The sequence below is a fragment of the Podarcis bocagei genome (genome assembly GCF_964188305.1).
Source record: "Podarcis bocagei genome assembly, chromosome: 7".
Lineage (NCBI taxonomy): Eukaryota > Metazoa > Chordata > Lepidosauria > Squamata > Lacertidae > Podarcis > Podarcis bocagei.
Window position 1 is genome coordinate 60,391,913 of NC_138132.1, and position 27,045 is coordinate 60,418,957.

Genomic DNA, 27,045 nt, shown 5'->3' on the forward strand with positions numbered 1-27,045 from the left:
AGCGCTTCCGGGGTGTGGGGCAGGGCGGCGGGGGGAGTTTCCCCGATGGGGTTGTTGTCCTGACTCCCTCGCAAGGCCCGAAGCGATGGGAAGCGGCAGGGGCGGCCGCCGCCAGCAACGCTCACGCCGCCGCCTCCGCTCCTCCGACCGCTCCTCGCCGCTGTAATGGCGGCCTTCACTACGACCAGCAACGAAGCCGCTGCTGCCGCAGGCGCGCTGCCGCCAGAAGGTCTCGGAGCCGAGCCGGTGCTGGACGAGTTCACGGCCCCGGCGGAGAAGAGCGGCTCCCTGGAGCGGAGCCGCGCCAGCATCGAGCGCCTGTTCCGGGTCCGCCTGGCCATCCTGGGGTCGCTTAGCAGCGGCGGTTGGGCCGCTCTAGATCTCGGGCAGCAGCAAAGCGCCGCCGCCGGGCGCAGGATCTGGCTGAGCCTCCGAGGCCAGCGGGAGGACGTTCGGGCCGCCAAGGTATGTTGGGGAGGGGGGATGTTAATATCTTATTTGTTTTAATGCATTCATACCTTATCATCTCTCCAAAGCAGTTCAAGATAGCTTATCCATTGTTCGTTAGTTTGTTTATTTCCTTTACAGACCACCTTTTTCTACTCCCAAGGAGCTCAGTTGTTCTTCTCCCCCCCCCTCTAATCCCCATAGCAACAACCCCGGGAGGTAGGTTAGGCTGAGAGGAAGTGACCGTGTCCCCAAGTCACCCAGTGAGCTTCATGGCCCAGTCGGGGGGTTTGAATCCTGGTCTCTTCCAGGCTTCTGCCTGACACACCACTGCACCTCCTGCTCTTTGTCCTCACCACAACCCTGTGAGGTTGTAGAAGCAGAGGACATCCAGTGCAGAGGAATGTCGAGGGTTCAGGGCAGATGAAATAAAGGGCTTCTTCACGCAGCGCATAGTAGTAAGCAGGCAAGGGAGGGTGTATGTGTATTTAAATTTTACATGAATATCCCACCTTTCCTCCAAGGAGCTAAAGGTGGCAAATACACTTTACTTCCTCCCCAATAATCCTGTGAGTTAGGTTGGGCTGAGAGTGAGTGACTCGCGGGAGGTCACTTAGTGAGAGCTTCATAACTGAGTGGGAAAATTGGCCTCCCAGCTCTTAGTCCAGCACTGCACCACAACAACTCTGGACGGCTTCTGTTTTAATAAGGCTGTGATATATTTGTGTATATAGGGAAATTATTTTGATTCAGTGGCAGAACATTTGCCTTCATGTAAAAGCGCCCATCTTCAAACCCTTTCATCACAAAGCAGGGGTGGGAAAGACCTCCAACTGAAACCATGGTACTAACAGTCAGTGTTGACAATACAGAACCAGATGGATGAATGATCTGACTCAGTATAAGGCAGCTTCCTGTATTTGTGTATTTGTATATAGCTGAGGTAGAGAGGCTGTAGCCTTGTTGCACTACAGCTCCCACAATCCCTGGCTGTTGTCCTTGTTGACTAGGCTGATGGGAGTTGGAGTCCAACAACCTATGGACAGTCACAGGCTCCCCCGTCCTTGGTATATTGTGTGTGAAATATGAGAGAGAGAAAGCGCAAGCCATGCTGGGTAAGACCAAATGTCTCTGTAGTCCAGTATTCCCCGCCTTGTCTCTGAGAAGCCTACAAGGAGGACTTAGGACCTTCTGCGTGCAAAGCAGATGGTGTACCACTGAGCTACATCCCTTCTCCTTTTAGATGAAGGCAGGAACCCTTTCCTGGTGTTGCTTCCCAGCAATTGATATTGTTATGGCACCATGTGTGTAAATGGTTCTCTTTATAAAAAACGGATATGACAGCTTCCTCTCCTGGGGGCTTAAAATCTAAACTATACACAGGGAATGGAGGATAGGGAGGAATGAAGGCCGGGGAAGATTGTGATATTTCAACAGCATGTGCTTTGGCTTAGTTACATTAAGGTATAGTATAGGGGGATGATCCAAAAGTTTCCTGGAAAAAAAGAGACATTATGATATCTGAACCTGGAGGCTACACATAGCCATTTTGACTAGTAGTTGTTGATAGCCTTACTGTGTGTGTGTGATGTAACACCTGTTATTATATCATAGCATTAAAGCAACCAAACAGCTCTGCTAACAAGTAGATTATGATCCCAGTGCTGGCATAGGCAAACTCAGCCCTTCAGATGTTTTGGGACTACAGCTCCTATCATCCCTGACCACTGGTCCTGTTAGCTAGGGATGATGGGAGTTGTAGTCCCAAAACATCTGGAGGACCAAGTTTGCCTATGCCTGTCCTAGGGGGATACTATCTTACAGTGGTTTACAATATATGAAAGTAAGGTTTAACAAGCCAATCTTCATTGGGTCATTCATTTCCATTCATATAGCATACACATCCAGATCTGTCTGTCTGTGCACACACAAATAATAGAATTTAGTGTGTATGTATATATTACTCATTTTGAGTCCATGAGATAGGGTGGGGTGTAAATGAGTTTCCTTCTTCCTCATTCAAGTATGTTTGTGCATACGTGCTTGCACATATAGACATGCGGAAAAGGGATTTATAGAACACCCCATCTTAAGTACCCGGGTGAGGTGTATATATTTTACACCTGACAAGAGAATGGTTTTTGCCCACCCTTACCATAAGGGCTCAAGAAGGTTAATAGCTTCAGGTACAATAGAACATGATTACAACTCAGTGGCCTTAAGGCCTTGAGATAGAGTATTTCTCTTGTGTACAATGTGTGTCAACAAAATGCACATGCATCTTAATGTGTGTATCTAAAAATACAGGCAACTACTGTTTTATGTTTATCCAATATGCGTGGTGACGGGATGGACTGATGCATGCTCTGCTGACATGCAAGGTGGTCAGGAGCATGATCCCCACGCAAAACGTGGCTCTTTAGTTAAGGTGAACTATATGTATTTGGGTGTGTAGAAAATAAGCACAAGAGGGATATATTTGCTTTATAGCATGCCTTATTCTCAGGGTGAGTTAGAGCCACTCAACAAGTGTGAGAAGCCTGCTGTTTCAGGATGAGCTGTTGCTATGTAAAATTTTGTAATGAACAAAGGTCATGAATCTGCCTTGGCAGCATCCCATCAATTTTAACAATTTTTAAATGTTAATACAGTTGGCACCATGTTAACTTATCTCCTTTTCTGGGGTCCTCAACAGCATGATCTACAAATTCAGGTGCTGCTGCCACCTGAACTAAAGCTTGCTGTAATGGGAGTTGCTTTCAGGGGAACTGCCAATCCTTCTCTATTGTAATCTTCAAAATCAGCAAAATACTGTTTTCTTCTGCTAGATTTTTTGAGATTTATAAGGTTGCCCTCAACCAGGACTGTTTCCCTCTGGGCATATGATGTGCTGATACTAGCAAGACGCTGACCATCAATCTGGGGACTCAGTGTACGTTTCTTGATACCTGTTTGTAGTTCTCAGTTACACAAATATTTGAGTATACTGTGTAGAGGGAGGAGGAAGAGATTTCTAAAAATAAAATAAAAAATGCAGTGGAACAGGAGCCTGAGCTGGTGGCTGGCCAGCAAGTACTTAGGGTGCCACTATCACAAAAAATAAGCATGTGGGTGACAGATGGAAGGAGAGAAACATGTGGCCTTGATGGTGCTGCCCTTCAGCAGTATTGTATAGTCATTTCTAGTTCCACAATTAACTGGCAAATCCTGGCCCATTATGAATTTCCAAAGATATGGGGCCAGCACTTGCCAATTAGTTGTAGAACCTTGTTAGGAGCAATTTGTGGGTTGTGGAAATGGTGCCAGCCCAATAAGAAAAGAGAGAACTGCCAACACACAGTGCCCAAAATGAAGGAGGCGAGGGAGACAGGAAAAGCTTTGGAGTGATTGCCAGTTGTTAGGTTGGAGGGGCTTGAAATTTGGGCCACCCATCGGTTTGCAAAATTGTTATTTATATGTTTTTATGCATGGAATAAGATTTTTTTTTTTTTTTTTTTTTTTGCTTCAGCCAAATAAAAGATTTTCCTTAAATGGTACTGTTCTTGAATGTATGGAAAGAGATATGCTTATATATCCCTTTAAAAAATAAAAGAATTATAGAGAAGCCGCTTAGTGCTTTATATAGGGGACATACTTGGCCATACATCCTTATGAGTGTGTCTTGCTTTCCTATCAGGCAAGTACCGTATTTTTCGCCCTATAGGATGCACTTTTTCCCCTCCAAAAATGAAGGGGAAATGTGTGTGCGTCCTATGGGGTGAATGCAGGCTTTCGCTGAAGCCTGGAGAGCGAGAGGGGTCGGTGCGCACCGACCCCTCTTGCTTTCCAGGCTTCGCGCAGCTCTCCACAAGCCATGGGAGCCCGCGCTGGGCTTCCGGAGACTTCACACAGCTCTCCGCAAAGCGCGGGAGCCCGGCGCCGGGCTCCCGCGGCTTGCGGAGAGTTGCCTGCATGCTGAAGCCTGGGCGCGCTGAGCTCAGTGCGCCCAGACTTCGCGCAGCTCTCCGCAAGGCGCGGGAGCCCGGCACTGGGCTCCCACGGCTTGCGGAGAGTTGCCTGTTCTGGCGGCTGGGGTCGGGGGAAGCTCGGGCTTCCCCAGCCCCAGCCCCAGCCCCAGCCCCGCGCCTGGGGGGGAAATAAATTCTTTTCCCTTTATTTCCCCCCCAAAAAACTAGGTGCGCCTTATGGGATGGTGCATCCTATAGGGCGAAAAATACGGTAAATTCCTTTCCCTTCATACAACTTATTTAAGTGTTTGGAACTAACATAATGGGGGAGTTGCCTTAGGACTTTTAGCAGTGGGGGAAGTGTACATTTTCTGGGTAGGAAGTATACCTTCCACTCCTTCCTCTCCGCCCCGCCAAAAAAACCCATTCGTGTTTGCCTTTGTGATCAGGTTTTGACAATTGTTAGACCCCTGGTTTGCCTAAGAGCCTAAGCATTTGGCATACAAAGCATTATAAAAATAGTTGCATGTACCCTGAAATGGGAATCTGTTTCCCTAAACAGCAGTTTTCTACACACACACACACACACACACACACACACACACACACACACCCTCTACCACTTAGCATAGGCACAAAGCATAGACAAGCATAGTCAGTAGTCAAGAACAGCAGGTGTCTAAGTCATCTGGGGGGCTCTAGGTTGCTGAAGGTTGTTCTGCACTGACTCCAGTGGCTTCCTGGGGTTTCAGGCAGGTGATTGAACCTGGGCTTTCTGCATGCAAAATCACTGAACTACAATCCTTCTACCTACCAAAAATAAGGTGACATGAATATTTCTCCCCTTCCTTGTGTCAAGGGAGGATTAAAAAATACTTTTTGACATGTGTTTTATTGTTCAGATGGAGGGACGGGGAGGCAGGTAGACTCCATAAGTTTGAATTTATAATCCTCAGGCCTGGCTACATAACTGTCCATTCTTAGTTTGGAAATACTTTTCCAGCCCTGGACCAAAGTATGAGAATTGCTTTGCTACCACAGAGTTAAGCAATTGTCTTTCAGTGTGAGCTATTGTAATGTCTAGAGACATTGTGGGAAATAGGAAAGGTGATCAGCCCACAAAGTAATGACATGGCTAAACCACAAATAAGTTTTACACAGGATATATTTATAGTCACATGCAACTTCTTTCAAAACCCACAGAATGATAACTTGCTTTACTCCTTAAAAATATTCAATGTGTCTGAGGCTTGTGCTGTTTTTGCCAGTTACAGCTGTACCTTGGAAGTCGAACGGAATCCGTTCTGGAAGTCCGTTCAACTTCCAAAACGTTTGAAAACCAAAGTGTGGCTTCTGATTGGCTGCAGGAAGCTCCTGCAGCCAATCGGAAGCCATGGAAGCCCCATCAAACATTTGGCTTCCAAAAATAGTTTGCAAACCAGAACAGTTACTTCCGGGTTTGCAGGGTCCGGGAGCCAAAACATTCAAGAACTAAGCTGTTCAAAAACCAAGGTACAACTGTATGCAAGTTTGAGTTCAAACCCAGACTCATTCTAGATCAGCAGAAGAGCTGCTCAGATCTTCAGGAAGAGGCCGTTTCACACATTAAGGAGAGGCAAACACAGGAATGCCACAGAAATATACCTTAATGTGTTGGTAAGCATAGCTGTGTAGTACAAATTTACAAGCAGTTTTTCATGCTTACACTTTACACGGTTAGTTTGTAAATCAACATAAATGTGTTACAGGAAATGGCCTTAAGACTGGATTGGGGAGAGATTCACTGCATGTTCAAAGGAATTTTTGCTCACGTGTAGGTTGTTCTGTGGTAATATGAAAAATTCTAAAGAGTTAGGTTATTGGATGGTTTGTTTCGAAATATCTCTACCCTGCCTTTCTGATTTCAGCCCCCAAGGTAGCTTACAAGACAAAACACTTAGACAATAAAATCCTCATTAGCAATATTAAAACATAAAACTGATAACTAAATAGCACCATTAGAAGAGGTAACAATAAAATCAAATGCAATGGAAAATAAGTTGGTTTTAATTATGTTAACCCCACACTCAAGCTAATAAGGCACGCAGAACAGCATACATAATGTTTTGGATCACTAACCTTTTGAGACCCATGGGTACATTTGGCATTTTGAGCGACTGCTGTGATAGCTTCTCCCAGCCCCGCTCGAATGAATATATACATTATTTGTGTTTCCATGGAGGTTGGGTAAAAGTGTGGTGTAGTGGTTAAGAGCGGTAGTCTCGTAATCTGGGTAACCGGGTTCACGTCTCCGCTCCTCCACATGCAGCTGCTGGGTGACCTTGGGCCAGTCACACTTCTCTGAAGTCTCTCAGCCCCACTCACCTCACAGAGTGTGTGTTGTGGGGGAGGAAGGGAAAGGAGAATGTTAGCCGCTTTGAGACTCCTTAAAGGGAGTGAAAGGCGGGATATCAAATCCAAACTCTTCTTCATCCAGTAGAATTAAAACATTTTCACTTGAATATGCATGATTTTACACAGGGCCCTCACCACCATCAAATTAAAGCTCACATTAGTAGACTACACTGTAAAAAAACAACCCACAGATTCACTGCTCGCTAGCACCACTACAACATGGATCGTCGTGGTTTTTAGAGAAGATGACAACAAACCAATGGCAAACTAAAAAATGCATATATAAACACAAAGGTGACCTGTGGTTTGAGAGAATTCCTTGTAAAATTATAAGGAAGCACCATGACAGAACTGAAAAGAACTGGATCTGTGACTTTTATGGTTCAGTTAATGAGATCTGTGATTTGGAGTGGAGTGAGGGGACTGTGAAAAAACGATGTAATTTCAATATAATCTGTTTTACTAGATCTGGATTCACCCCCCTCCTTTCTCTCAGAGTCACATTTCTTTCTCTCCGGCACTACATTATTATTCTTGCACTCTCCCTTTTGAATCCAGCAAGCATTCCACTCCTCCCTGATTATTCCCTTTTTCCTTCAGCTCCTATTTCCCTCTTATCCTTTCAGCCACTCCCCTTTCTGCTCAGTTTCTCAGGTGCCTATCTGAGCCTTGAGAAGCACACAGAGCTAAAAGAGGAAGTGGCAAATAGTATTGCTTACCCTACTTCCTCTGGCACCTTTTTGTGCTTTGAAGGAAAGGTTCCTTGCCACCTCATCATAAAGAGGCTGGTGAATGCAGGAGGCACTGAGGTTTTGTGGGCACCAGGAAAGTACTCGAGGATGCATGGTGCCCGCAGGCACCATTTGGCAATCCCAACCTAAGGTCATTTAAGAGCAGTAAAGCTTGTGTGTGGTATTTAAATAGCCCATCTGAAGAGGTGGAGGTGCTGACAGTTGCCTTGCTGGTGGCTCCTCCTTATGGTTGTAATGGTGTCTGTGACAGAAGGGAGATGGTGGAGCAGCAGCTGTGAAGATGGCCATGACAGTCTCCCTGACATATTTTGCTGACAGGGTGATTAGGTTCAGTTGGCACAGTTGAATATAGTTAGGGAGGTTATTTACAGGGTATTCTGAAAATGAGGTATTGTTGCAAAAAAAAAAAAAAAGGGTCCTCTTTCTATCAATATGCACCAATCTAGTACCCAAAGGCAGAAGCATTAGAGTACTCAGACGAATTAAGTTTTAAGCTCTAACAGATTTATGCAAGGATACTGTCCTTCAGATGCCTCAGCCGCTTAAAACTTTATACAGCCGTACCTTGGAAGTCGAACGGAAGCCGTTCCAGAAGTCCGTTCAATTTCCAAAATGTTTGAAAACCAAAGCGCAGTTGCAGTTTTAATGTTAAATATAAAATATAAAATTAAGTTGAAGAAAAGATTATGAGGACATATATTTGGTAAAATTATTTAGAAGCTGCTGAAATAATTTTGGAAATTGGGATGCAGAAAGGGGAGGTATGGGGGAGTCCAAGAAGTAAGGGATATGAAAAAAGGTTATGAAATTATACATGTTTGTATGTCTTTTTATTTGTTTGTATTGTCTAAAAAAATGTTGTAAAACCAATAAAAAATTATATATATATAAAAAAAAAGCGCAGTTGCAGAAGCCCAGTCAGACGTTCTGCTTCCAAAAGAACATTTGAAAACCAGAACAGTCACTTCCGGGTTTTGATCGTTCAGGAGCCAGAACGTTCAAGAACTAGGCTTTTCGACTTCCAAGGTACAACTGTATGTTTAAAAAGCAGCTTTCTGAATTGCATCCAGAAATGAACTGGGGGCTTGTGAAAGATCCTGAAATGCCAGCATATCATGATCATCTGGCAAGACCTCATTTATGACCTCACCACAGCATTCTGAACCAAACAAAGTTTCTGAATAGACAGTCATCAAATACAGTTGTTTGTATGATGCATTGCAGTAACACTCACATTTCTGTGTGCAAGTTACCTTACAGTAAAACACACATTTCTGGTTTCCCTTCTCAGTACTCTCTTGGATGTAGGCACAAGAACAGCAATGCAAAAGAGCACGGGATCTTTTCTTTTTGCCTCAAGCAGTTGCCCAATTGTGGGTTTATTACTAAGAAATATACCATGCTATTTTTTTAAAGCCAGAATGTTGCAATTGTTTCCGTTGTTTATAAGTAGCCTCTTCAAAGCTGTGAAAATTTGTGTTGGGGATATTAGTACGAGAAGTACAGGATGAGTCCTTTAAAAGATGCCCCGTGGATACAAAGTACAGTGGACACTCAGGTTGCGAATGTGATCTATGTGGGGTGCATGTTTGCAACCCGCAGCGTGCGCGACCGCCAAAACCCGGAAGTAACAAGTTCCAATACTTCCGGGTTTCGGCAGTCTGTAACCCAAAAAAACACAACCTGAAGCGTCTGTAACCCGAGGTATGACTGTACACATGTTCCATGAAGCCTTTTTTAAAAGACTCACGCCGTACAACTCTGTCTGAATGCAATGCAATGCAGTAATATATGCTCATGATTTGAATATATGCTGCTGGACTTTATTTCTGAAGTTTATATTAAACTTTTTGTTCTCATAATCTGAAATACACTTATGTTGAAATGGTATTAGGGCATGCTCCTCCTCCTCCTCCTCTTCTTCTTCTTCTTCTTCTTCTTCTTCTTCTTCTTCTTCTTCTTCTCTCTCTCTCTCTCTCTCTCTCTCTCCTAGGACCCATAGTTGCAAACTAGGGATAGGTGTGACAAGGAGAAAATGGCATATTTGGTAACGTGTCATTAGACTTCTTTGGGAGAGGGAGGGAGAATGAGTCTTACATATGTTCTTCTAAACATGTTCATATGTTAGAGTTAGGAATTCTGTAGAGGCTGAGGGCCTTAGCTCAGTGGCAGAGCACATGTTTTGCCAGGTTCAGTCCCTGGCATCTTCTGGTAGGACTGGAAAAGACTCCTATTGGAAACTATGGAGTACTAGTGAGTTTTAAGTACTAACAGACAGGCCTATGGTTTGACTTGATATAAGGTAGCTTCCTATGCTTCTGTTGGTAGGGTATGTGCTCTTGGAGATTGCATGTGCAAAGAAAGTTCGGTTCCTGAATGGAAATGCCCTTGGGTTTTTTGGTTTGTTTGTTTTAATAAGTCTCTTGCACCTTCCTCAATAAAGTGGTCACGACAGGGCTGCTTTTTTAAGAAAGAGGAAAAGCTCTCTTAAAAAGTGGACATATACTGAGATCTTCCATGGAATACCTGTTTTCCACCTGTTTCAGGAAGACCAAAAAGGTCATGGGGATTTCTCAATGAGTAGTTCATATCTTGCAGGTTGTGTAATGTTCTAAGTGATTTCAGAGCTGAACAGCTCTAAATTGGGGGGATGAGATATATTCTTGAAGGATAAGGCTATCAGTAGCAATGTAAAATTTCCAAGAATTTTGAAGACATGATGGGAATTGGCTTTTTTTTTCGGGGGCATGAAGCTTTTGGGGGAATGGGAAAATATGCAAAACTTTTCCTTTTCATCACACTTTACAAATGGAAAGTCACTTTGTTACTTTCAGAACTTAAAATGCATAACTTGGTTTGCCATAAAATTAACTTGTTTGTTAACATAAGTATCGTTTATTCAGATGATAAATACATTCTTAGCCAATGCTAAGGGGGGACATGGTTTCAAATCTCTGCTCACCCAGGAAGCTCATTGGTTAGTCACTTTTTCTCTCAGCTTACCCTTTGTCGTGTGTTTTTGGGGGGCTGGGGGTTAGAACAAAGTGTAGGAGTGGACCATGAGAAAATGTTACTAACAGAGATCTGTAATGATATACAGTACAAGCTTCCGTAAATAGAACTTGTCTCGCATTATCAGTCTTTCCATGCAGTGTGCAGCCTTGTACAGTTCCCAGAGTGTTCAAGGCCTCACAAGTTCCCAATGTGAACAGTGTCACCCAGATTCCTCTGCAGTGTGTTTTGGTGTCTCTGCAGGTGCTTTAGTGTGAGAAGGCACCAAGTTGCTGTGGTGCTTTAGTTCACTGTACCCTCCAGGGAGCTGGAGCACAGGTTTCAGAGTGTCTTGGAAAATAGTTCATGTTCCTCAGGCCCAGCAGTAGCTCCTGTGCAGAGCAAAAAGATGGGGAAATAACTGAACATTGTGCCAGTAACAAATTCTTATTCACAAGACCCCAGCTGGCTCATTGTGTAATGTTGCTGTTCTTAAATTGGTGGCAGAACGTGGCAGCGTCATTGCTGCTGTTGAGCAGTTTCTGCTTTTCTGGCCCTTTTCTATTTGCTGGTGGTGAATCAGGGTTGACCCAACATAAAGGGCCCTTTAAGGGTTCCAGTGTGGCCTAATGCACCCCTGCATCATTTTGTAAAAATGTGTAAACTCATCCATCTTCAGGGCCAGGAAGCTGGTGCATAATAATAAGCAAGAGGGAAGGCCCTTGCAAGGCTGCCGTTGCATGTCACAGTCAGGAATTACATGTGTACTCATTGGGACCCTGAAATTCACTTGTTGGTGGGTGATTATAATTAGATTTGGAGGAAGTGCATCCTTTGAGTTCAATCCTCATCTCTGACAGGCTTGTTCTAACCAATGTGGTGAAGTTAACCTTAGAACAGGAGCTGTCAACCTTTTAGATCCAGGACACACTTCCAGTTTCTGAATTTCTGCTTGCCTACTTCATTTTTCTCCCTTTCTTATCTTTAAATAACAAATAAAATAAAATGGTGATGGTGCATATGTGTATATAACCAGGAGGTGACTGCCAGTGATTCTAGTATATTAGGTGACCCTTCAGATCCTTGATTGACAGATTTGCTTTGAGTGATGTTCATTTCAAGGAGTGAGGGAAGTGAATTGTGTTGCAAGTAGATATCTGAATTAAAAGATGCCAGTTTCTCTAATTTTTCTTTCCTTTTTGTTGTAGGAATATATTAAAGGAATTTGTGAACCTGAATTAGAAGAGAGGGAGCATTATCCCAAAGACATGCACTGTATTTTTGTAGGAGCCCAGAGCCTCTTCTTGAACTGCCTTATTCAGGGGACCTGTGCTGATATTACTGTTGTGGAAATAGGGACCCTGAACATTAAGGGTGGTGCTGAACCTGTTGTCATGGCCAGAAGCCACGTTCAACAGTTTGTGAGTCTCTTCAGAAACAACACAAGTCTGCTGAACAGCAGAGAGTCAGAAGTGAAAAAACAGTTCAAACAACTTGTTGAAGCCCATGCGGATAAATATACGATGGACTTGTTGATCTTACCAAGCTCACTGAAGAGAGAACTACTTAGCCTTGCACAGAGCGAAAGCCAGAAAGCAGAAGGTAAAAATGTAGACCCTGATGGGACTCCAGAACTTCTTCCCAATGAAATACAGAAACGGTCTGCAATGAACAATGACTGCAGAACAGGTCACGAGGAAGCAAGAAACAATGCAGGTACCCCAGTCACTGAGTTAGCAAAGCAAATGGACACTCTTTTCCCTGATGCTCCAGAAAGACATTTCTTACCTATAAATGGACTGAATTCCTTAGAGACGTCTGCGTGCAAAGAGAGACAGTCATGTAAAAGGAGGTCATCAGATGCTGAGGAAAGGCTACCAAAGAAACAGTTTTCTTTAGAAAACAATGTAGTAGTGGTTGATCTGGTCACTGATGAAAGCAGCGAGATGGATGGTCCGGGTTTGAACGCTAAAGAAGGCGATGAGATAAGTGAGGAAATGGAATACAACATTTTGGTGAACTTCTTCAAAAGCATGGGCTACTCACAACAGATTGTGGAGAAGGTGATTGGAGACCTCGGACAGTTGGCTGAGCCTCTACTGCTTTTGGAAGAAATTGAAAGAGAGAGCAAAAAGGTCCCAGAAGAGAAAGACCAGGTTGATGACCCACATTGGACTGCTGGGACTTGGGCAGAGAAAGATAAAGGTAGCTCCAGCATCAAAGGCCAGCAGGACCGAGGTCTGAAATTAAAGCAGCCAAAGAATGCAGAACAAAACATGACCCCTGCTCCACGAGCACAGTGCAAAGTTGAAGGCAAACCGCATATATCAAACAGTGAAAACCAGACTCCTCTTTCTGGAAGCCAAAATCCACAATACAAAGGCTGCAGTAAAGCAGTCTCAAACTATTATTATGAACAGTCTCGTATTTCCCAAACAAATGATATAGAAAGTGACGGTCATGTGAATGCTTGTGATAGTATGCAAAGGGTAGTGAAAGGCAGGAAACCGAAAGAGCCCGGCTTGGTAGCAAGGGGTGGCTCGGAGACTCCACACCCACCAGTTGAGAAAGAAACTATGGTTCTTCAGGCATGTCCAGACCCCTCATCTGCGAAGCATGATCAGCATGGACGATGTAATCCTTTGCAGCTTGGAGCCAGGCAGTTCCCACCCCCAAAAACAAATCATCTCCTAGAGCATCTGCAAATGACTGCCCCTTCCTCAGAAAGGAGAAAAGGAGGGTCATACAGTCATCATGCTGACCCTTCAGTCACTGGGATTCAGAGGTTTAAAGAATCTTTGAAAACACCATACAAGTTGGAATTGAAAAATGAGCCAGGGAGAGACCACTTAAAGTACATAGTAATAGATGGCAGCAATGTTGCAATTGCGTGAGTATTGATGACTGTTGGGTTTCAGTAGCATTTCAGAGTGAAACCAGGTGTGGGAGGGGGGCCGAATTACAAAAAAGTGCATGTATTTAGAGCCGGGGTGGGGTGGGGAAGCAGATTTTACCAGGATTTTATCAAGATCCTTTATTAGGCATAGCAAACCACACATTCTCAAACAGACACCGTATACAAATTGTGCAAAATATGAACGCATAGCTTTTCCTGGTGAGAGGTGTGGGAAATTTAGATCAGACTCTATTCTCTCTCCTTTTGACATGTTGGACCATTTAAATGTTCTGTAGCAATGAATAATATCCAGATATCTAAAGTAAAGAAAACCTCTTGTTTTGTACTCCAATAGTTAAATGAAGATTGGCCAATGTGATGGCCAGACATGAATTTCTTAACCAGAAAAGCATTGGCAATGTAACCAACAGTTCCCTCAGCATGTGCCAGTCTGGAATATCCTGTTTGATTTCTGAGCAAGCCAGCTGTAGCACACTCTTAAGACATGCACTTCGGTTGTCACTCGTGCTTTCTTTATGGTGCTTGAGTTATGTGTCCTCAGCCAGTTCTTTGCCCTGTTTTGGACTTGCCTCTTTTCACAACCATCATGCGTGCTTAAGCTTCACTGAGGAATATACTGCAGGTTCAAATCATCCCACTTGTGTGAATGAAAGCTACATAACGATTGAGATTGTTCCTTGTGCTTCATATATGTTAGCTTAATCATCCTTACAACAGCACTATAAGGAAGGTCATAATTTTATTCGTCACAGCTCAGGTGAGGGTGTGAGTAGATTGCTGAGGCCACCCAGTAAGTTCACCTTTGAAACAAGATTTGCGCTGGGGACTTCCAAGCAAACAGCTTACATTCATTGTTGCTATGCTTCATGGGCTCTGTCATATTTGTGATACGTGTTCATATTTCTGAAGCTTTCTGATTAACCTCTGAAAAGTCACCATCTCTCAGCCTTACCTGCATGAAGAGTTCCTTGTAGGAAGGGTGGAATCCAGTAGCAGGGTAAATATAAATTGTCAGACTATTTGTCTTTTGTGATAAGTGTGAAGAGGAAGGGTTATCGGAGGCATTTTAGACATGGCTGGGAAAACCTGAAATGTTTGTGGCCAGCATTTTGGAGCTGGATTTCTTTTGGTTTTTTTACATGTTACATTTATTTAAGGCCCCATATGATAAGGGCTGTCTTACAATTGAGAGCCCTTCTCCGCATCCCGGCTTCAAGATTTTGGGGGGACTTTGAGCAAGACACCTTCAATTGCCAACTGTTAAACAAGACGAGGCAGAAAATTCCCCCTCAGTGTTCCCACCTTTCTAGCTGTCCTGTACAAAGTGAGGATTGCTGTGTGAATGAAAGAGTGGGCACTATTGGTCTTGGGGCTTGGCAGATATCCTCTGCTGCTCTTAGGGCTCTTTGACCTTGAATTGCTGAGTCTACTGTCATTTGCTTGCATTTCATGACCTTGAGTTCTAGTTTTACAGGAGAGAAAGAAAATACTGTCTCCACCTCAACACATGCCATCCTGTAGCAGCTTCTTTTGTAGTGTGGAGCCTTCTTTCCTCTTACCTGTAGTATTGAACTAAAGGCATGAAGTAAAACTAAGCACTCCACCAAGCAATGCCAACAATAGTCTATAATAATAAATCAAGATCATGTACACACTTGCCCCTCCCTCTTAAAACTAGGGTTGTTATCCAGTTAAAGACATATTAATTAGATGGGTTTTAGTTGATTGGTGGATTCAATTTCTGTTCAGCTAGTAAAAAAATAATAATTCTAAAACACAGTGCATGTATAGATGATGCAAGCATGTGTCATGGACGCCACCTTAGAGCCATTCCATTTTGTTCAATGGAAATGTGGGACTACTTCTTTTGTTTATGGTTAGTAGTTTTTTATAAGTACAGTACTTGTGTTCAATAATATACGTTGTTGTTTTTAAAGAGTCTTGTAGCGCCCTAAAGACTAGCAAATTGATGATGGTATAAGCTTCCATATTATCCTAGTTATATGAATACATGCAGAAGCTGCTACTTAACTAATTACACATTCCTGGTCTAATTTAATCAGAATATTGCAGCACTTGTAAGACCTAATTTTCTCTTCTACTGTATGCCACTGACTTTAGAACAGGTTATTGCAGGACAGTTTTGTTTTGTTCGTAAATCATAGCAGTGGGGATTTGCTTACCTACCAAAACACAGAATGTAAATAATCTTTGGTTAACACTGGAGAGCCTCTTTTAGGTTCACTATAACAGTTGCTCCAAATTTTGACCCAAGCCATTGGCTATTGAAACAAATAGATGTTACACAACACCACACTTACTGTTGGGCAAACCTATTTCTTTTGATTGTGTTGGCACAAGGAAATGATGCAGCAGAATTATTATCCTTTATTATATTTATATTCCGCCCTTCCTCCCCAAGGAGCTCCTTTTTAACTGTAGGATCCCTGCATCATCTTTCAGTGAAATTACAGAGTTAAAATTAAAACTAAGCCATGCAGTAATTCCAAAATTAAGAATCTATGAGCATCTTAGCAGAGATATCTAGCCGCTAACTTGCAGCCCAAAAGCTTCCTGAGAGAAAGAGAGAGGTATTGACTACACCAGAAAACCACAACAGACCTTTTACATCCAGACTAACAGGCAGGTAATTTCAGAAGGAAGGTGTTACATGAGTTCACTGTGACCTCACTAGATGTCAACCTCACCCCTGAAGGCAGTGGCCTTCAGGGTGGAACTACCCATTGCATGAATATATGTGTAACAAAAAAACCCACCCTGATTGCTGAATTTCCTAGGGAAGGGAAATTTTGAGTAGAGAAATTTTGGGTGTACATCCTGAATCCTGTCTATACCTTCAACACCAAATTGTTTTCCCAACGCAAGCTGCCTTTCCTCATTCCAGAGAACTTCCAGAGGCTTGTTTCTTCATTCCAGGGATTCATTTGGAGAGAACCAAGCAAATGCTTGGAACACGAGAGAGAGGAGAAATTAAGTACCCTATTCCCTAGTTTTGTTTTTCTTTTGCAAATCCCTCTCCCCCACAGCTAGTGTGATTGCCTTTCACAAGGTGGAGGATGAAGTTCTGAAGTGGGGATTTCTGTGGCCTCTCATTGAGAAGAGTAGGCTTTGCATTTCAGAAGATCACCCTCCACCTCATGGAATGCACCTGGAACAGCAATGGGGTGAGCAAAGCTAGCACACTTGTCTCTGCTGCTGTGCTTTTGTGATGAAGATGATGCTGTGGCTTTATCCTACTGTAGGGGAAGCAGTAGTTGGGGTTTTGTTACACGTATCTGTTGTTAGGCCTTTGGATCAAGGCCTCTCTGGATGATCTCCACATTAGGAAGATGCCCATAGTATTCCTCAGGTCTGTAGTTAGAAATGTGCTGAGGAAGCCGGATAGGGGAGGTATTGTAGAACTGATGAAACCTAAATACAGGTAGCCCAATATGTTTAAATCTGTATTAAATATCAATATAGACTAGAGTTTGTAAAAGGAAAAGAAAAGGAAAGAATCAATACTTGTCTGTTATTCCAAGCCCCTGTAGTAATCGACTAGAACAAATTTACTTGTTAGCGTGTAATTGGGTAGACTTTTGCCTCCATGTTTTCAGGACCAGAAAAGAGGTTTGGAGCCATAGGGCTGTATCTGAGGGCAGGGCCAGTGGCTTGGGTGGACATGTCCTTCTGCCCAGCCAGTCAAACTGTCCACTGCCAATGATGTGGAGCTTCCCTTTCAGCCCACCAAAGAGGCAGGCAAAAGTGCCGGTGGCAGCCAGTGGAAGTGTTTAGATGAAGGAAAGGCTGGTCTGGCCCAGGGTCTGTTGAATCTGATGCCAGTCACACTGCCAGCCCATGGTGGCATCAGGCCTGATTGCTATGCCAGCTCCTGATTGTAGCAGCCATCATCCTTTTCTTCTCCCCCTCTACGTCTCCTCCCCCCGGCTTGCTGCTGTGCAGGGCTGCAAATGGGGCCATGGCCCTGCCCCTCCACAAAACTCTGCTGGGTAGTGGCCATGGTTTGTATTGCAGGGACGAGACTCGCTGAAATTAGTTGACTTAAGTTCATCATGATTGAGTAGATTCATTGAGATCAATGGACAGAGTATACCCATAGTTGAAAGACGAGAATTCAACCAGGGCCTGGGTTATCCCTGAAGGGCCAGGTTTCTCAGGGGTTACATCCATGGTGCTCTTCTTCATTCCCTACAAAGATCAAGGCAATCTCCCTGAACTGTGCAAGTGTAAATTTGTCAGTGTGGTGTGGAATAGTTGATAGGATATTAACACCACCAAGTTCACTATCCAAAAAGCTAAAGGGCCAAGTTAGGGTAGTAAATATGAGGCTCTTCCAATGTTGTTGGATTCCAGCTCCCACAATCCTTGGCCATGCTGGCTGGGGCTGATGGGAGTTAGTCTGCTGGCCACTCTTGGACTAAATAAGGTAGCCTGTGTGTTGTCAGCACATGTTGCCAAGGCTGTAGTGCCTCACCATACTGCTTTTTAAGCTGAACAGGGGGAGCAATTTTCAGTTGTGATACTGCAGGGAGGGGGCAGTCTGTAATATGGGGGTGTGGAAAATGCACCATTGTGAAATCACTGGACTCCAGAATAAACTGCTATTACAAAGGGGGAGGGGGTGCATTAAAAATCCGCTGATGTGAACAATTTCTTAGTTCTTCAAAAAGCTCAGAAAATAGTGATGTAAAATGAAAGTCACAACTATGATTCATCTTAAATTCCAGTTTTTGCCCAGACTGGGACTAATGGGGAAGGGTATGCAAATAGTTGACACTGTGTAATAATTCTATGCATCATGTTTTAACTGTGAACTTATTAAAGGAAGTGTGTGGCCTTCATTGGGTAATTTGAGACTTTTGCAATGATCACTGAAGGGTGGATATCATGCAATGTGTAAACCAAGCAAAGTTATGGTGTGGTTTTGCCTCTGCCATTAGCTCATGATTTATTTTTTCCAAAATTCTAAATCTATATATAAAATAATAATAATAGTAGTAATAATAAAATCCTTCCAGTAGCACCTTAGAGACCAACTAAGTTTGTTATTGGTATATTGGTATGAGCTTTTCTAAGGTGCTACTGGAAGGAATTATTTATTTATTTATTTATTTTGTTTTGTTTTGTTTCGACTACGGCAGACCAACACGGCCACCTACCTGTAACTATTTCTGTATATAGTGAGGTGATTATTTGCACCCTCAATTTCTGTTTATTTATCCTTCTCCCATATGCACATAAATAGAATAAACACCCATCTGATAGACCCCCTCCTGTAACTCAGGATATTGTATAGAGAAGTCAGTGGCTGGTAGCCAAACAAATAGGATCTGCGACAAAACGTTGCAGTGTAGTGTCAGGATGCCATGCCATCTCCCTTATTTTCTCCTTTTCACCTCTCAACACAGAGTTCACATTCCATGTCCCCGATCATGCTTGGTTCTTGGTGGACTGTTCTTCAGATTCCTGCTTTAGAAATATAATAATAAAAATTTTATTTGGGTGTACTTCCGCAGACCTTGGTGGCCCTCCAAGTCTGCTGAATCTCTTTGCAGGGAGTCATGCTATTTTGGCTATATATGGGCCCACACTTGTTGAATGAACTTGGTATTACTCCTTGAGATAATTATACCTAGAAGTTATTTCCAGGTTAAAAGGGCCACTGATTATCACTTGCTGGGGAGCAACATTGCCTCATTCTCCTGTGGACTTCATGGGGCATCTGATTGGCCACTGCAGGTCCCGGAAAGCTGAACTAGATTGGACTTGACCTGCTCAAGCATTGCTTGCCCTTATGGTCTTTGAATGTAGAGGGATAGGCTCCAGGCTGGTAAAGTGTAGAAAATTCTGTTCCAAAAAGTCATGATTAAAATATTGTGTGTTGGTATGTCAGTCATGACGCTTCATCCAGTCCTCCTTGCCCATCATACTTTGCCAATCCTCCAACCCACCTAGCATGAGTTGCAACTCCTGCTGAGAAGCAACAGGCAGCCTCGTCTGAGGACAGATATTTCTATTGCAACGCTGCATTGATTGGCTCATTTTGCTACATCCAGGACAGAGATGTGGTTAAATGCACCTTTGCAGTGGAATGTTGATTTGTAAGGGGTCAGGCCTGAAGTACTGTCTCTTCCAGAGTTTCTGAAGGCAGCCTCCTCTGTGGATTGATCATTTGGGCTCACATAATTTCTCCCATTGCACAAGTGTGTCCTGGTGCAGGGTTTGGAAATTATACCTGAGCGAATATTCCAGGGTTTTTTCCCAAGGAGGAAAGAGGAAATAAAAGAAATAGGTGGTGGCAGGTGTTCTTCTTTGGATTGTCTAGCAAGACAGTTCATAAATTGCTGCAAAGTACATGACAGCAACTCTGAAGCTTCAGTGCCCTGTTTTCTTAGACTGCATCCACACTGGACAAAGCCCACATTTAGTACAACATGGGGCCTGTTTTGCTGTTTCTTTCTCTATATCTTGACCTGGCCTTGGGCAAGCTTCTCCTTCTCTCACCTAATCTGCCCCTTGTTGCTTGCTGATTGTAACTAGCTTTGAAGCATACCAGGAAGGAAGTCTAAATAAACAAAACTACCAAGAGTGAAGCACGTACAGCTGGTTTATTTTGTTCCTCCCAGTTACTAAGCTTGCAGTCCCTCTTCTGTTGCAAGGACATGAGTGTGCAATAAACATTTTAACGAAGAGTTATTACAACCCTCTTAGAGATCTTGAAATGTTGTGGTTGACTATAAGGCTAAAACTACAAGATAATAGTCACGTGGGGTTCTTTTTCCTTGTAAAACTCCCTTAAAAAAAAACAACTGCTGGTCAGGCTGCAATCTCTAATGCAAGGTTGGTGTGTGTAGGGGGTGGTTTTGGACAGTTTTCCACCTCCAGAGCAACTTCTCTGACTGCTGTTTGGCCCCATGGGAGGGAGAATGTTTTCTCTATGGGGTCAGAAGGGGTTGCTGTTGCAAGTAAGTTGTTCAGTTTTGGTGTGCCACAAGGAAAGTAAATAAGATGGTGGGAATGAGACACCAATGGGCCTGTGGGAACCCTGCTTTAAAAACCTTGAAGTAAGACAATACAAGAGAAAACAACTCTGTTTTTATGTAGCACTGAGCGGCATAACATAGTATTAGCTTTGCCAAGGGAGTTCCTGCACAAACATGACTGGTTACATAAGCCTAAATGTTTCTCTGTCACAGGTTAGCGGCAGCAGGACAAACAAGGGGAGGAGAAAAATTATTAAGGGGCAAGACAAGTAGAAAAGAGGGCAGTTTTCCATGGCTCTTTTGAGCTTTCCCATGTAGCTGCTGCAGCAGGGAGCCTTTTCTACTCATGGGGGTTTCTTGCGTGATCAAGGACCTTGGAAGATGGTTGTCCTTAATTGCATGGGAAGCCTTCATGACTGAACATGGAGAAGCAAGACGTGGTGCCCGAGGGAGGCGCGGTCCTACAGAATTTTTCTACTTATGTTTCCCAACTGACTTTGATATAAATGACTTTGATATAATGTCCTTCCAGCATCCAAATTCCATAGACCTTTAGATTGGCTACCCCCCCCCCCCCACCAATAAATCAGCGAGGAGTACCATTGGTGGACTGCATCATTTCATTTGTACAAACAGTTCACTTCTTACCTTTACATGCTTTTTCATCTTGTATGTTTAGCAGTTGATTTTTTGTAAAGCAGACTCTGATGATTAGCAAACATTACTCTGCTCCTTTCTTTCCTTTCTGCAGCCATGGTCTACAGAAGATCTTCTCATGTCGGGGAATTGCAATTGCTGTTGATCACTTTTGGAAACGTGGCCACAGAAAGATCACTGTGTTTGTCCCACAGTGGCGAACAAGGAGAGATTCTAACATTACAGGTAAAAGATCTAATGGGGTTGTGCTTGCTTTGGAGTTTCACAATTCCCATCTCCTGTGTTCAATTTTTATTTACAAAATGACACTACTGGAAGTAAGCTGGTACCTAGTAAACAATTTGGATTTGTTTAATTTTATATATAAAATAAAAAGGGACACAGGTGGCGCTGTGGGTTAAACCACAGAGCCCCAGGGCTTGCCGATCAGAAGGTCGGCGGTTCGAATCCCCGCGGCGGGGTGAGCTCCCATTGTTCGGTCCCTGCTGCTGCCAACCTAGCAGTTTGAAAGCACAGTGCAAGTAGATAAATATGTACTGCTCCGGCGGGAAGGTAAACGGCGTTTCCATGTGCTGCTCTGGTTCGCCAAAAGTGGCTTAGTCATGCTGGCCACATGACCCCGAAGCTGTCTGCGGACAAAAGCCGGCTCCCTCAGCCTATAGAGCGAGATGAGTGCGCAACCCCAGAGTCGGTCACGACTGGACCTAATGGTCAGGGGTCCCTTTACCTTTTATATATAAAATGGCACATCTTCCTAACATTCTGTCCTATATGAGCATGACCAAAAAACTGGATTCTGGGGAGGTTGTACAAATGAATGAATGAATGAATGAATGAATGAATGAATGGGGCTGTACCATTTTAGTGAGGAGCTCCAACGGCTTGCTGTTCTTTCAGCCTCTTTTCCTTCCTACCTTCCTTCCTTCCTTCCGTCTTTCCTTCCTTTCTCTCTCCCCTCCCCTCCCCTCCCCTCCCCCCCATCCCCAACTCAGGGATAACAAAACAGACCTTTGTAAAAGTTAGTATAATGGGCACTCTTTGAATGCTCTGATTCACTTGATATAATAGTACATTGCAATAGTTACTTTTCTGCCAAAATAAAATCCTGCACAAAACATCTGTTCTTTCTAAACTCAGTTCTTTTCAATGTGTTCTTTTTTGTTTTCGTTTTAATAGAACAGCATTTCTTAACCCAGCTCCAGGATGTTGGTATTTTGGCACTCACCCCTGCAAGGGTTGTATTTGGAGCCAGGATTGCATCTCATGATGACAGGTAAAAAGAGTTTGTGTACCTGATGGACAGTTATGCGACTCCTAGTTCTTCTCAAGAGGAGCCATTTATTGAGTTGGGAAATGGGATACACATCTGTTTTGTCCTGTTAACATATTATTCTGTGTTGCTTTTAAGATAGCATACCTTTGTGAGATGTGTTCCACTTAATATAAGTCTCCAGGTTCTGAATGTGAATGTATGAAGAAGCTATTCTAGGGACTTCTTCATACTAAGAGTGGGCTCTGCCACTGAGCTGTGCTCCCTTCTTCAATCCACTTGACCATCTCACAGTTTTGTTACCTCTTTTTCCTGCATATGCTGAAGTGTTGAACAGCCACACGTCATTCATGCACATCTGATTCAGCTCACCCTCAAGGAAAACTGTGTAGTGTAGACTTGCCCTGTTGTTCTGCAGACTGAGCACTGTCCCTGTGTGTGTCCAGTTCTAAGTTGGTACAAAATGTTGCTGATCACCCTCTTTATTTTATTTTTTTAATGTTTGAGTTATTTCATACATGATGCATTTGCATTATTTAGAAACCTTTTCTGGAACACATTCATTGTTATCTTGCCTTAATTTAAGAATTAATAATGAATTTAATTATAAACCTATAGCCCAAGTTTCCTAATGGATATAATGCCTGGAACAGGATCCAAAGATTTACTTTGCATATCGTTTAGTCCCAAGCCTTCTGTGAAACAACAGAGGCTTGGTTCTTTTGTATGCTGGCCAGCTTAGATTTAGGCATCCCCAAAACAATATATGGTCTGCAGCACTGTAATAATAATAGTAGTAATAATATCATCCTCATTTCCCATCCAGGCCCTGACCATACCCAGACCTGTTTAGCTTTAGTAAGGTGGCCAAATCATCAGCCACCTAGGAAGCACAGCAGCTGCTTTCCTGTGTGACTTCCTGCGGGTCACAAAACCAGGATTACTCGATCCACAGTAGCACATGGCTGCTTTGTTGCCCAGAAATTTATTCAGTGCAAGGATGCTGATTCTTCCAACAAATGTTGTTGTAGGTTTTTGCTACATCTCGCTGAAAAGACTGGAGGAGTTATTGTCACCAATGATAATCTCAGAGAATTTGTGGATGAGTCCACATCCTGGAGGGAGATTATTCAAAAGAGGTAATGTGTTAGTTTTGTTCAGTTACAAAAATGTGCAGTGGGCAGGTGGACAAGTGATCGGTTACAATATTTGGGGGGCGGGGACTGATAAAGGTTGCTTTGGCTTAATCACTTAATTTGGATAGTCTTATTGATTTTGCCAGAGATGGGGAACCTTGTAACCCTATAGTTCTTGGGCTCCAGACTTCCAACACACATTATCCACAGCAAGCACCGTCAGTGGTCAGGGGTGATGGGAGTTGTAGTGTGGCCACACCCTGCGAACTACAGGTTCCCTGCTCCTGTTTTATTTTGAGGTGGTTGGTGTTCCCTATCCAATTCTGCGTCTTTATTTCTCAGGTTTGTTTTTGGGTTTGGGGCACAGGGCAATTGAATTTCCAATCCACTCCTCCATGGCTGGAACATGAATTCCCTGGTGGCAAAACCCCATCAGCACACATTCACCAGCTTTATAACCTGAGAGAGCTCATACTTAGTGAGCCACTTCCGGATAGAGCAGAGGGAAGCTTGGCCATCGTGTGTCCCCAGCGTCTCACAGGCAAACTCCTGAAATCACTCTGTTGAGACTTCTTGTGGATTTTTAGATTCTGAGACTGTGAATGGCATATATCTTTGCAATACAATCTGGAACAGGTGATTGGGAAAAGACCCAATTCAACAAAGCAGTGTTTGAACTAAAGCTCTCCTAGGATTAGAACTGCAGTAGATTTCTGTGAGGCTGGATTCCGCCCGCTGAATTTGTGCTGCCCACAAGCATAGAAGTTCAGTAGTAAAGTGCACATGTTGTATGAAGAACGTCCCAGGCTCAAACCCCTGTGTGTCTCTATAGTTAAAAGGATCTTTGATACTATAGCTGGGGAAGACCTCTGCTCAGGATCCTGGAGAATTGCTGCCAGTTAGAGTATAGCAGCCTTCCCCAACTTGGTGCCCTCCAGATGTTGTTAGGCTACAACTCCCATCATCCTTATTAGCCATAGTGGCTAGGGCTTATGTGCTTGGATTCCGGTTGTCTGGAGAGCATCAGATTAGGGAAGGGTAAAGAATGGAGGACTAGTTAAACCTATGGTCTCATCAGGTTTAGGACTGTTTCATGATTTGATAGTGTCCTGCCAGAGAGCCCTCCCCGCAAAGAACACCAGCTGTATGTTTGTATAGTGTGTGAATGTTGAGATTACTTCTGTCTATAAATCTGAATGTTGCTTTCCTTCCTACTACTTTTCCTCACTGCCTGTTTTGGCGTTGCAGGCTGCTGCCGTACACTTTCGTTGGAGACTTCTTCATGGTTCCCGATGATCCTCTGGGACGAAATGGACCAGGAATAGAACGTTTCCTTCAGGAGGAAACCCGTTTCAGGTAGAGTACCCTGTGGGGCTTAAGGGGGAAACAGATGCCACCACTGAATCAAAGCCCTTCGTGTGACTGAGAAGGTCATGAGATGTAAATCACACCACATAAGACCTTAAATAGGAAGAAGCAGTGGTTTTGCAGGAGGAATTGCTTGTCGTCAGTTACCACAGCTATCTCTGTGTGGTGATGCCAAATACGTTTGTATAACATTGGATTGTAACACCGAGAAAAGGAAGGCAAGTGTTCTGGTAACATCCTTTGATGTTAGATTGTGGTGGGTCACATGACGACATTGGACACACTGCAGTTGGAGCTGTGATGCACTTTCATGAATAGCTGGTTTGCTGCATCAGCTGTTAGAAGATCTGCTGCTTGGTTGCAGTGGACACATGCTTTGTTACCTGTGTCCAGTCTGCATCTGGGAGGGGCTCAGTTCTTTGTCCTTTATCATGTAAAGCTTTATTGTGCTTTATTGTGTTTAAAGGTAAGGTAAAAATGACTTGCATAAAATGTTGAATACATAAGCAAAGCAAGGTCTAATCTGAACTCCTGTTTCTATGCTATGGCACTTCAAGGTTAGAAAGTTCTGTAATTGTATTGGTGACTTGTAAAAGTCCATCAAATGCAGAGGAATATTTTATTATGATTAAATGTGTGCAATCTCCCTTATCACCAGCCGTATCAAGATGATGATGATGATGATGATGATGATGATGATGATGATGATTATTTTATTTTAAATGACAAATGTGGAAAGAGACAACTTGAAATGTCAAATCAGTGTTACTTTCTACTGAAAGCAAAATAAATTACTGTGTCATCCAGAGTTCTTTAACAAATTTAAACCTTAAATCAGGCTTCCTCAACCTCAGCCCTCCAGATGTTTTGAGACTACAATTCTCATCATCCCTGACCAGTGGTCCTGTTAGCTAGGGATGATGGGAGTTGTAGTCCCAAAACATCTGGAGGGCCGAGTTTGCCTATGCCTGTTTTAGAGCATCTTTCTTTTTAGACCCCATGGAAACATGGGAGATGGTTGTTCTCTTGCCTTCCTAGTTTGAAATGTTGTTTTTGTTCTCCAGAGGTGTTCCACCCCAACATGGCCATGGAAGTGGCGGCCCACCTCCTTTTGGGACATCGCATTTCCTGATGCCAACTGATGGTAGTGGACAGTTGCCAAAGAGCCCGTTACCTGGTGCCGTACCTGCCTTGACTATGTTTCCACCAGCACCTCATGCTAACCCAGCCCTCCCCCCGCATCCAAGATCTACTGCAGAAACAATCCACTTAAGAGAAGCCTTGAGAAAAATCTTCCCTACGTCCGAGCAGAGGGAGAAGATAGAAGAGATACTTGCCCAGCATCCCCACATGAGGGACATGAATGCCCTGTCTGCGATGGTGCTTGATTTGGGCTGATGCACACAACCCCAAAGCTTTGGATTCTGCAGTTTGGATTGTTAATGTAAAGATGCATACGAGCTGGTGTTAGGCCATCTGTGAATAGTCAAAACTTAATCCTTTTGTATAAAAAAATTGTTAATATTTGGATGATTCACTGATCCCCCTTTTTTATTCATCTAAGTTATGTTGCTTTTACAAAATTGTATTGATGCATTTTTTTTAAAAAAAAAGAAAACAAGTCTTTATTTCTGACTGGCTTGAAAATTGTTTACAAAACTTCAAGTTATTTGGGAAATAAGTAGATCTGACAGCAGATCTAAGTTCTGCTTAAAATGGAATTCATATTTGCAGGTTTCTTAATGGGCATTATTTCTTCTCTCATTGCCTGATTTAATAGACAGAGGTGAATTTTCAGTGAGCAAATTATGGCCATTTCATATATCCTGGTCATGCAAGTGCTGGAGGTCTCCATCTTAAGGCAAAATACTTTCCTGACTACTGCATGCAAGCCCTTGGCTTGCTATTGGCTGAATTTTTACAATATCACACAGTCCAAATACAGGCTAATGGGGATAGCTGTGCCAATGAAGCTTCTGGAGAATGCTCAGGAAGAACATGTTAGAATTTTGTCACTTCCTGAAAACCATTGTAGTCCAATTTAGTTTGCTGGCTTTTATTACAATATGTGTTGTTTCTCAGTTTGGGAAAAAAAACATTGGAAGGAAACATTTCTTCCCAACTTCTTATAGTGGGCAATAAAAACAAATTGTTTTATGGCA

At 43.3% G+C, this 27,045-nt stretch overlaps 1 protein-coding gene across 1 annotated transcript; it reads left to right on the forward strand.

Annotated features, from left to right (window-relative positions):
- On the forward strand, positions 1-27,045 carry N4BP1 (NEDD4 binding protein 1). Its single transcript, XM_081201147.1, has 7 exons — positions 1-465; positions 11,740-13,421; positions 21,204-21,334; positions 22,286-22,382; positions 23,411-23,518; positions 24,764-24,871; positions 25,948-27,045. The coding sequence occupies exons 1-7, from the start codon at positions 166-168 to the stop codon at positions 26,279-26,281; spliced, it is 2,760 nt and encodes a 919-aa protein (XP_081057273.1). The 5' UTR covers positions 1-165; the 3' UTR covers positions 26,282-27,045.